The sequence below is a fragment of the Nicotiana tabacum genome, chromosome 19 (assembly GCF_000715075.1).
Source record: "Nicotiana tabacum cultivar K326 chromosome 19, ASM71507v2, whole genome shotgun sequence".
Taxonomy (NCBI): Eukaryota; Viridiplantae; Streptophyta; class Magnoliopsida; order Solanales; family Solanaceae; genus Nicotiana; species Nicotiana tabacum.
Window position 1 is genome coordinate 79819427 of NC_134098.1, and position 12407 is coordinate 79831833.

At 34.5% G+C, this 12407-nt stretch overlaps 1 protein-coding gene across 2 annotated transcripts; it reads right to left on the minus strand.

The window, feature by feature from the left end:
- Nucleotides 1-3743: 3743 nt before the first annotated feature.
- Nucleotides 3744-9802, minus strand: LOC107760596 (glucan endo-1,3-beta-D-glucosidase). 2 transcript variants are annotated; one of them, XM_016578671.2, is made up of 7 exons: nucleotides 9489-9798; nucleotides 8729-9103; nucleotides 7879-8168; nucleotides 5738-6061; nucleotides 4951-5134; nucleotides 4789-4844; nucleotides 3744-3968 (listed from the first exon to the last, which is right to left on the minus strand). In XM_016578671.2, the coding sequence occupies exons 1-7, from the start codon at nucleotides 9556-9558 to the stop codon at nucleotides 3912-3914; spliced, it is 1356 nt and encodes a 451-aa protein (XP_016434157.1). In that variant the 5' UTR covers nucleotides 9559-9798; the 3' UTR covers nucleotides 3744-3911. The 2 variants fall into 2 exon arrangements, with proteins under 2 accessions (XP_016434157.1, XP_016434156.1); XM_016578670.2 differs by having other exon boundaries at nucleotides 4789-5134; nucleotides 9489-9802.
- Nucleotides 9803-12407: the final 2605 nt, after the last annotated feature.

A 12407-nucleotide genomic window follows, 5' to 3' on the forward strand; every position in this document is an offset into this window, starting at 1 on the left:
TTAGTTTAAGTGGTAGGGTGAGCGGCTATTTGGGTTAATTCTTCAAAATAATTTAACTTTAAACATCTTTTTTTTTCCCTTAATGAGATGATTTACAACTACTCAAATATCTATGACATATTTAAAACTATAAGTTTTAAAGGTCTTTCTTTCTTAAATTCCGTGCCCGATCAACAAACGTCACATAAAATGGAACAGAGGCATTGTTAAAGAAGAATTAACCCAAATAGTCGCCCACCTAATCTCTTAAACTATAAATAGCCGTCGGATGTATAATTCATATAATTGTGTATAATCAATGTATAGGCTGAAAAATGTGAACATTAAATCTGACCGGCTATTTGTGTAACAATCCCATTATTATACATTATACATGGTAAGTGAAATTTGTTACCCTAAAGTTAATTTATTGAATGGCTGCAACATATTCGTTTTAATTTTTGTAGTTCATGACATTTGACTTCTAATAATATTGTGTCTGTTTCCTTTTTCTTTACATTTGGCTTCTAATAATATATTGTCTAATTCCTTAAACGTTTTAGTTTAATTTGTTCTCTTTTAATCTTTTTCTTTTTTGCTTGAGTTAAAAGATTAATTTTGTGAATCACGATTACAAGTTTTAATTGCCTATTTTATATTTGGTTAATAGAATATAACTTTAAAGAGCAATACCGAAGTTACCAAACAATGAAAATCAAACCATGCCAAAATTTATTTTAGTATAGTATTAGTTTAATATTTTTAACTGAAAAACAAATATACCGTACTTGAAATTTACAATAATTAAAATTTATTTATCAAAATTGTCCTAGATTTGTATATTACCCGCCGTAATTGTAGTTTGCTTACGATTTATATACAATCCAGTATTAATGCTTTAAATTACGGGATTCAATTACACACTTTTCCTTTTTTCTCTTCTCTATTTTTTCCTAATTCTCTCCACGTATTCAGTTATATCTCCTAATCATTGGTAGCCTCAACTGGATCATTAGTCATCAATACATGGTAAGAATTTGGACTCAGATAGTCCTTAATACCATCCACTCAATCACCTAGTTGTACCCTATTTCAATCTGAAGAAGGCATTTGAATTGCTGCATTCTTTTTGCGTGCACATCAGTCCACTCTTCCTCATTAATTGTCTTCATACCTTTGCCAGTTCATCCCATTCAACGTGATCTCATAAGCATTCAACATCCTCATTGTCACTGGAATGTGCAGCCAGTAATTCATACCCAACTTCTTTTTCCTTTGGCCTAATTTTATTAGGAGAAGTAGACGTAGGTTGCCCATCTTACAAATTCTCAGTAGATCTAGGAGTTTCAACAAAATCACCTTGGTCTGTACTCCGAACTGTAGTATCATGAGTACTACAAGAGAGTTTCGATCATATCAATGATCACTACTAAAAATTCGGCAAAAACCAAAATACTGATCAAAGTTGGTCGGTTTTCTAAAATATTTTTTTTTTATTTTTTTTTTACGAAATCGATTAACTTTGGTCGGTTTTCTTTGGCGCAAAAATGCGTGAAACTATTTTTGAGCCCCGCGAAATTTATTTTTTAAGAAACCCACCAACTTTGATCGGTTTTTCAATTAAAATTAATATTAAAAAAACCGACAAAAATTGGTCGGTTAATTCGGCTGGTTATTTAAAAAAACCGACCAACTTTGGTCGGTAATTTTACTTTTTAATAAAACCGACCAACTTTGGTTGGTTATTTTCGTGCGAAAATACAATTAAAGAGTATAAATAAAATAAAAGACAGTCTTAAAACAAAATGTACTAATGGTCTAGTGGTAGAATAGTATCCTGCCACAGTATAGACCCCAGTTCGATTCCCAAATGGTGAATCTTTTTATTACATAATTAAAATACCGACCAACTTTGGTCGGTTTTTTTTGCAATATTTTTTTTTAAATTTAATTGACCGACCAAAGTTGGTCGGTAATTTCCGACCAACTTTGGTCGGTATGCCTTTCCAATCACAAAAATACCGTCCACACATAAATGGCCGCGTTTTGGTCGGGTTTTGGCCATTACCGACCAACGTTGGTCGGTTTTTTTGGTCGATTTTTACCGAATTTCTAGTAGTGGATGCTTAATATATAATTGCATGATATAATAATATACAAATTAAAAATAAAAATCGTACTCATTGGATACATCTATAACAACATATAAACTAAAAACATATTTTATATAACTAATTATATAGTATAAAACTTATTTATAACTTATCTACAATTTTCATACATACTAAAAATAAATGTCATACAACTAGCTATACAATATACACTTATTTACAACTTATTTACAACTTATTTATAACTTTCATACATTATTTCTACCCAGTTAAATACAACTACAATATCATACAACTTAAATATAATTTTTATACAAATTTTATACAATATGTCTTTTGTATATTTTGTATCTGATTTATACATAGTAAAAATAAATTTCATATCAAAACTTTCTCTCTTTCTCTCTATTTTATATAACTAATTATATAGAATAAAACTTATTTATAACTTATCTACAACTTTCATACATACAAAAAATAATTTTCATACAACTAGCTATACAATATACACTTATTTATAACTAATCTATAACTTATCTACAATTTTCATACATTATTTCTACCCAGTTAAATACAACTACAATATCATACAATTTCAATACAATTTTTATACAATATGTCTTTTGTATATTTTGTATGTGGTGTGTGTTTCTTCCTCTCTAAAATTTCAATCAAAACTTTCTCTCTTGATACAATTTTGATACATATCAACAATTTTATGTAATGATAGTATTGATAACTTAAATACAAATTTTATACAACGATTCATACATTATACAACTGTTTTTCAATTTTCAAACAACATTCAAATAAAAAAAATATATATAACTACAACAAAATATAATTTACATACAATTATACGACAACTTTACTATAATTTCGTAAGTATATTGTATGTCATGTCTTTTTCTTTTTCTTCTTCTTCTTCTTCTTCTTCTTCGAGTTTCAATCTGAAATTCAGCCAAAATCAAGGTCTAATCTTCACCAAACACCCTCAAAATTGAGATATAAACTCCAAATAATATTTCCAATTGTTTGCAACAACACCCAATCCAAACAAATAATGGTTTTTGAAAACCCAAATTTGATTTCAAAGCTTCAAAGTTTTTTAATGGCTGTCAATGGTGGAGAGTCAAACACCTTCAAAATTTATTGATTCACAATTCCAATTTGAACACCAATTGTGCAACATGAAAGGAAATTGCTAAGTTAAAACGATCGAAATCCATTGATGAATTTCATTAAAACTATATACAACAAGAAAGTAAAAAAACAAAGAATACCAAATGAAGAAAAATTGAGGAAAAAACAGAGAACGAGAGTAGAGAGACGAAAAGAGAGAGAGAGAGAAAAAGACGGAGAGAGAGTGCGCAAGTATAAAGGGATAAGAAAATAACTGATATTCCTTATTCAATTCCTAATATAAATGGATACACATTTAAAACTTATTTATATATAATTGGTAAATTGTATATGACCTTTCAAATAGTGTAAAGAATGATAAAATTCCTTTTTGCAAAACAGTAGCAAACCAAACCTATGAAGACCGTACAGTACACATCCGCGTAGTCTTAGTAATTAAATTATTGTAGCACTCGTGGCCAAAAGGAAGAAGCGAGAGCAGCAATTGTTTGCACTCAATTGCAATGGGGATTTCAATAAAGGCTTTAAGAATATTGATAGTATTAAAGGAACTATACACTTTAAGTTTATATAGTTGAAGATCATTTTAGCAAAAGGGAAAAAGGGGAGGAGGGGATTATTTATCGATCAATTTATAGTTCCATAAACTAGTCCATCATAATCAAATATATTTAAATACTAAAGTAGATTCTCTGCGTCATAAGCTGCCACCAGGATAAGTACAACCATCGTAACCTAAGAAGAAGAGGAAAAAAAAAAAGATGTTAGTGACAAAAAGACAGGGCCAATTAATCAAAGTCGCAAATATGGCAGCTACAGCCTTGCAAAGCAAACTGGAGAAATTATCAATTTGTTCAATATTTTGATAGGGTTCTATGGAATTCTTAGGGGTTGCAGACAAAATTATGCTGGGATTAAAATACTTGGATCGTAGTATTGGAATTAAAACTCTATGGATTGTTTAGTACTTATAATTTGTTTGGTTCATTGCATTAAAAATAGGACCAATAAACATTGTATAATCCAAAACATGTGTGTGGTTTTAAACTGTATAAATTTGGATAAACCTTTGTTTCTAATTTTGACCTTGAGAATACTGAAAAGGGCTTTGACAGAAGGAAAATTCTGTCAACAACCCACTAGTAGGGTCTGGAGAGGGTAGTGTGTACACAGACCTTACCCCTACCCTGGGGGAGAGATTGTTTCCGATAGACCCTCGGCTCCCTCCCTCCAAAAACTCCCCACCTTGCTCTTGGGGTGACTCGAACTCACAACCTCTTGGTTAGAAGCGGAGGGTGTTTACCACTAGAGCAACCCACTCTTGTCTGTAGAAGGACAATTCTGTCAATCATTGAATTGTTATTCCACATTGGATGAGGTATAAAATTATATATCAAGATTTAAGTATAATTTTTACCATTATTCCCTTTACAAAAATAAAAATGCAAGCAAACAAAGTTCATACCCCCGGTAATCAAACAAGAGGTAACATATTCGATCAAGTACTAAAATGGTGCTGTGGAGAAGTGTTGGTACAAGACAAGAAGAAACTTACTAGGATTTGTTGAGGTGAGGGCAGCGGTCTGAGAGAAGTCGCAGTTCCAGGGATTCCTGCCAGCAGTTTGGTAAAGAAGATTCATAGCATAAGCAGCATGCGATGCAACAGTATTTGGTTCAAAGCAGGCACCGCCTGCTTGAATAGGGGTACAGTCAATACCAGCCTGGCTACAGGCATAGTCAAGATTCGCCTGTAATTCAGCATCAGGAGTTCCCGGCTTTGGCATGCACCAAGCAGATCCTGTTGGTTTTGGTGTTGGTGTAACCGGAGTTACTGGAGTTGTTGGTGTAGTAGGAGTTGTTGCTGGCGCAGGGCTCACTGGAGTTACTGGAGCTGTAGGAGTCTAATAAGAGACATAGAAACAAAAAAATCGATAAGGATCTTCAGCATGAATCTCACATGCATATCATTTGATAGAGTAACAACGTTACTTTCCTTTATTTCTAATGGATTATACTAATGCATCAGCACATTCTACCTCCGATCCATATTATCAGTCTTTTAAGGTTTTCACACACTACCTAAGAAATATATTTAATAACTTTAATCATAAGAGTAATGCCTAAGCTATCATTTAACTGAAAGACTTATCTTTTTCCGTAAGATGATCAAAAGTGATCTTTAAATATCAAGTTTTCTTCAAATATTGACCTTGAAAAAGGAACTTTTTCAATTCATTCTAAATTTTGATTCTCTCTTAAACATTCACTTAATTAACACTCCACTAGTTGGACTAGCAAGGGTGAATTTGAAAAAAAGAGTAATATATGCACCTTGCCTTTCTAAAATGTCAAATAATTTGAAACAGATGCAGTTTCTCACAACGATTAATATTTGAGACTGGAGTAACTACTTCTTTATGTTCTTTATGTCCTTGGAAATTGTTTTCTGTTTTCGGTTCTAACATGTTTTTGAAACTTGTTGGATGGAAACTTATTGTTCTCACCTGCGCATTTTTTGAGAGGCCAACATCATAAGTCACAGAAAGATCAGGTTTAAAAAGCCCAAATGAGCGTTCCGAGCCAGGCCCAGGCTTCAAATCCTCATCATAGAGCGCAAATATATAGGTATCCACAGATATGCCAGGCATCACTGGAGTGCCAACCATAGACCTCAAGTGGTTTATCAAGTTACCGTTATAAGCTTTTGCATTATCTACACTTGGGCCTACTTCATTTGGGTCTCCCTTGTATGGCCACCCTGTCTCTGCAACCACAATTTGAACTTCTTTGAATCCCCACGCATTCAGGGCAGAATGTACAGCATCAACCTGCGTTCAAGAATCTCCCCACATTAATGTGAGCAACAAAACCACAATTCCCGGATACTGGGAACAAAAGCAGCTAATTTATTGGATTATTTATTGATATTGGTACTAGAAGCGGCTATGATATTGGCGCAGTGGGTTCAACTAGCTGTTTTCTTCTCGGATCATATGGATATACAAATACACACATATACATATGGAAGAAGAAAAGAATAAGTTAAAAAATGTGGGTGTACAAAAATGAGTAAATAATAAGTTTGCACTCCAAACTCATTAGTTCTAAATCCTAATCTGCCTTGACTCGAGAACATGAAAATATCATAACAATATGGTACCATTTATGATTTGTCAAAACATAACATGTGCACTAATTTTTAAAGTAAATATGCAAATTCATAATATGCTTATTTTATGTCTACTTTCATTTACATAATTGTGATGTTAAATGTTCTTTTGAAAGTAACTACATTTTACGGAGCTGCACACCCTGGCTTCGCAAAAATTGTTATTTTTAATTCACAGCTAAATATGTCCAAATAGATTCAGAAGATGTCATAATGATTTTGTTTATTACTTATAATATATTGTAGTAGTCCTTGTAGAAACAAGAGTCAACCTTTCCCATTAATAGCCTGTTTGGCCAAGCTTCTCAAGAGGTCAAAAGTGTTTTTTTTTCTTTCTCAAAAACACTTTTTTTCCTAACTTGAGGTGTTTGGCCAAGCTTTTTTGGGGAAAAAAATACTTTTGGGAAGAAGCAAAAGCAGTTTCTGAGAAGCAGAAAAAAATACCTTCTTTCCAAAAGCAGAAGCAGAAACAGTTTTGACTTTTCTTCTTACCAAAAATATCCTTAACAAAATATATTATATACCAAAATAATCGTTAAACCTAATACTTAGGGTATTAATGTATAAATATTTCTTATTATTTTTAGGATAGCTTTCTAATATATAGTGACTTTAGGGGTGAATGCTTTTATATTTGTTGAATAATTTTTAATATATTTAACTTATATTAAAAGAATTAATTACTTTTAAATTTTATTTTCATATTTTACTTAAATAAAATGAAAAGATTTAATTATTGCATGTAATAACAAATTTTTAAGATTATTTATTTACTTATAATATTAACTATTAAGTAAATCTATTCATGTTCTTATTCGTAATTTGATACTTAAAAGCACTTTCTGAAAAGCTTGATCAATCATAAATTATTGCTCAAAAGTGCTTTTCAGAGTGACTAGCCAAACACAAACTGCTTCTCTCTAAAAATAATTTTTTCAAAAACACTTTTGAAAAAAATATTTTTCAAAATAAGCCGATTTCTCCGGCTTGGGTTATAAATACACTTGGGAATCAGTAGCTTGTCCATTTATTTTAAAAACATATCCAGCCTGTCATCAACACACAAGAGTCAAGATCCAAGAGTACTAGATGCTCTTTAGTCCCATCAAATTGCACAAAATAGACAAGGCAATAGAGGTCATTGATTCAATTATTATTGCCTTGCCTATTATAAACCACATATTTATTTCTACTACAGGAAAAAGAAAAGAAGCCCATAGGAAAAATGTTCTTACCTTCTCTGATTATTAATTATATAAAATGTTCTTATCTTCTCTGTACATGCCCTTGAAAGATTGTGTCAGTTCATGCAAGTTGCAGTAAACAGAATAGCTAACAACAAATGTACATGGCTTAACACATCTAAGTTCTGTAAATTGTGAAAATTTCGACAACTTCCTAATTTTATATAAGAAAATTCATATATTTAGAAACTACACGAAAACTACTACTCGTACTATAAAGAAATTAACTGACCTGTGCATCAAACATGTTCATGTATTTGATACCGTTTCCTGAGTCGACCCGGCCAGCATTTGGTTGGAAGAGACAGAATGCCAAGGTTTCAGGTCTTGGATCACTCTGATATGCAAAGAATGGGTATGGATTGATCATCAAAGGTGAACCATTTTCCTTGTGAAATTGCAGCAAAGCTTTCAGTGTGTCTCCAAATACTGGACTGAATAACCCGGAAGAAGGCGGGTCGGACTGAGACAAAATGGACATGGCGTGTACTGTTGATACCTTGATTCTCCCACCAAGGGAAGCTGAAGTTTCACGTAGTTAATCACCATTTTGGTTAAAAAATTACCACTTGCACATATTTCAGGATTATTATTATTTAACCATAGTACAATAGCTCCTTCTCAATTAAAATTACTACTACTATACACACTGCAAGATAATCACTCCCTTCATTTGTATATAGGTTTAACAAATCAAATAGTTTCTTTAACTATAATTTTCTTTGAGTTTTTGAAGAAATAAAAGACTCTTAGCCTTTAGGACATACCAAAAGTACCTGTAAAACTTGTGATTTAACATACCATGCCATTTTATGATTATAAGAGCATGTCATAAAAGTTTAAAAGTTAAAAAAATTCCTAATATAGAAAAGTGTTATTCTGTCTTAACAAACTAAAAAGAAAAGAAAATCATATAAATTGAGTATGAATTACAAAACTGTGACTTAAAACATTTGATTGGTACATTTTGTTTAAAAATAAAAAATTCTATGTCGAATTATAAAAAATTAGTGACTTGACTTCTAAACCCCGCGTAAGAAACAGCAGTCAAAATCTTAAAAAAACAGAGTTCAACCACCTACCAGCATTAAGGGCGTTTTGGACATTTTGCATGGCGGGTAAAAGTTGAGGAATAAGGTTCTGATCTCCTGAGGTCACGACTTCATTACCGACAGTAACAACAATAATCTTACTCGCCGGATAATAAGCCAACACATTAGAATTAACCCATTGGCCCGCGAAATTCGGGTCGGATGCGAGCGCCGGTATATCGCCGTTAGCAGCGCCGATCACAATTCCGATCCCGGTGTTCGCCAATGCTTTTATGATCGCTGGATCCGCCCCGTACAACCTCACCTTCTCAATCCTCGTCGACTGAATGAGCTTCACCGTCTCCGTCACCGGCGGGAGGTTATCGGCGAGTTGTCCATAGTTAACGCCGATAAAAGCTTGAGATTCTGAATTTCAAAAGGAATATTTATTATTTATTAGTGAGTGAAGTAATTTCGAGTTAGCTGACTCGGACTGAGTCGACTCAGTGTTGACGAACAAATCGCATTGGAACTTGTTTTATCATACACGTCATTTTCAGATAAAGACAATGAATTTTATTATAAATTATAGTTTTATCTGCGTGTGCTGTCAAATTTGAACAATTTGTGAACAAGTGTTAAATAACTGTGATAACACCGTAAGACAATTGAATTAATTAAGGTGCTGAAAAGAAGCCAGGCTTTTTTCCAGAAAGCATACAAGTAAATATTCTCAGGAAAAACTGGAAGACGAAAAGTTGATATTCACGTCTTAATCAGTGAAATAAATGTTTAAAAAAAGTGAACATACCTGCGGAAGAAAGAGATTGCAATAAAACAAAGAAAACAAAGAAGAAACTAGAAAGCTTTTGTGTAGCCATTGAAGCTTAGGGCAGAGGAAGTTAGAAGTAGAAGGATTTATAACGGTAAAATGTGAGATTTATGGTATTCGAAAGTAGAATGAGAAAGTTTGGCCACGTGGGGGTGGGGTCAGCTTATTTGTCAGTACAGAGAAAGTAGTGAAGTAGATTTAAGGAGTGAGGTTTGAGGGAATGAACGTGGGTGCAGTGCACAGTACACTAGTACAGAACAGAGTTTCGGTGTGTTTTCGTTTAGGTCTTGGTCTTTCTAAGGTGGATTACTAGACTTTATATACAGCTCCCTTTGTCAATATTTATATTACATTGTTTGACGTTTGGTGTGAAAATATGAAATAATCTGTCATATCTTGCTTTCATAGGCGAATTTAGCACTATAAGTGATTACATGCATTTGATACGGAACATAAATTAATATATAAAATCTATTAAAAATATATAAATATTAATATGAATTCATAACTTTAAAATTATAATGAGTTCAATGCTAAAAAATTTAAAAATTAAACCCAAAAGGTTTAAATCCCGATTCCACCCCTGCATGCTTTCACCTCCATATACCCGATTCATACGCGTGAAATTATGGTGACTAAATATGGCAAAAGAAGAAGAGATAGACTTAAGAGTAATTTCGAAAGACTTATAATTTCGTAAAGTTCATGCAAATTACCCCATATAAAACAGGGCACATTAAAAGAAGAATTATATACATAATGTTTATCCGAAAAACGGATAGAGTTGAATTTGTACGTACTTCTAAGAATATGTGGTATATCTTAATACAAATCATAAGTACAAATAGAAATATCAAATACGGATTGCAAAGAATACAAAATAAACAAGGTTGGAAAGAAGATGATTTTAAGGATTAAGCAAGATGAATCAATTTATAAAGTTTAAAAGAATAACTCTACAATGAAGACCGCGGAGACGCTTCTCCGATCCACTGTATTACCATTTAAACCAATTCGTACGAAAGGACTAACCGATTTTTACCGTATACAGATAGTCCCCTCGTTTCTCGAGAAAGATGTAGCGAGAAACGACATGATTTCACAACGGCCCGATCAGATATAAGCTGACGTTTGCATCGAGCACGACCATGACGTACGTGATAGTTGTCCGTCGGTTTAGCTTCCCAAGGCATTTAATACGTGTCAGAAGGTGGTCGGCCGCCGCTGATATTAAACCGCCATTGCTTCAATCTATAAATAGCCCTTTCTTTCACCATTTATCACTTTTACGTCTTCAATCTTCCAAATTTTCTAAGTTCCTTTTCATCTCTTCTGAGTTCATTCGTAGATCTGTGATTCTTTTCTGCAAAATTTTTCTTAAAAATCACCAAATCTTTATCACCTTCTTTAAAACCCAAAATGGTGAAGACATCAAAAACAGTCCCCCAAAAAGAAAAAGCTTCTTCTTCCCAATCCGCCGCCGACGAAACACCGGTGGATCCACGGCCTGAGGAGTGCGTTCCGGCGGTATGTGTTCTTACCTCCGATTTCAAACTCGATAAAGGTTCGCCGGTTCCCGGTCGATGTGAGCCCGTATCAAGATATATTTGTTCGATAACTGGGGGGAGGGGGGTATATCGAGTAGATAAAAAAATTGTAACTAGGGGAACAAAGAAGTGGTAGTACCGTCTCCCGAAGAGGATATTACTACTCAAGTGAAAGGGTTTTTAAGTGTGTATGCTTACCCTTTCACGTTAGGTCCCCTCGACCCTGTTATCATAGATTTTTGTCGTAAATACCTAATAACCCTAGGCCAGATTCATCCTTCCTTTTGGCGGATCATTATTTTAATCCGATACTTCGTGAACAAAATCGAGGGGATGCCTTTCACCCTCGATCATCTCATCTGATTGTACCGTCCTCGCCTTTTTCGAGGAGGGTTAATAAAACTTCAGCGTTGAGCTGCCAAGGCTCTGTTCTCGAGCATAGATGAGGACATGGATCGAGGTTAGATGGGCAGGTTCGTCCGAGTAAGGACTTCGGACCTGATTCCGACTGAAAAGATGCCTTTTCCCGAGGAGTGGAACATGAAGCGTAAGTGTAATTCTGTTGTTATCTCCTACTATTTTGCCTTTTCATTTCTTTTCTCACCGATATCCCCCTTTTTATGATGCAGCGGTTCCCTGGATGCCCGGCGCAGTTTTCGATCTCAAGAACTGGGTACGGGATCTGGTTTCGACCTCCACATACGCCGAGCGCTCATGGCGTGACTTGTCAAAGGGCTGATGAGAGGCCAAAAATCATGGTAAGTCCCTTTCTCGTATTTTTTGGTTGTTCGAACGAGATGTTTTCATATACTTTTAATAAATTTTCCCATACGTAGGTGTGGGCAAAGATGCGTTTTGAGGCCTTCGTCCGTCGAGGAAGAGGTTTCGGCGTCCGTTCCAAAGCTGGTGAAGGATAATAAGAGGAAAAGGGCCTCCGTTCCTGAAGATCCAAAACTGAATAAGAGGACGGCTCATAAGCCGAAGAAGAATATCATTCCATTGACCATAGAATCAGTTATGCGTCTAAGGGATGAAGACGAAGAAGAAGAAGAAGAAAACGACGGGTCCTCGCTGGCAGCCCAAATGAAGAAAAGCACCGATGCCCCAAAGATGGCTGAATCGACGGTGATTCATAAGGCTCCGCCCCGAACCGAGGAGATATCGGAGGAAGGTTCAGACAAAGTCTCCGAGTCATTAGAGATCGAGGATGCTTCCTACCGAAGTCAACAAATGGTGGGTACATCGGAAGGGACCGGTCCTGAAGCTTTCCGAAATGACGAGAACGCCCCAACCGAGTCGCCTAGGGCAATATTGATTCGCCCACTCTTCCTGCTTTTTCCGAAGGGGCTAT

Coding starts and splice junctions, on each gene's coding strand:
- LOC107760596 (XM_016578670.2), bottom strand. CDS start 9,558: ATGGCTACACAAAAGCTTTCTAGTTTCTTCTTTGTTTTCTTTGTTTTA. Junction 5,135..5,737: donor GCCTCTCAAAAAATGCGCAG/GTGAGAACAATA, acceptor GTCTCTTATTAG/ACTCCTACAGCTCCAGTAAC. Junction 3,969..4,788: donor CCTCACCTCAACAAATCCTA/GTAAGTTTCTTC, acceptor TCTTCTTCTTAG/GTTACGATGGTTGTACTTAT.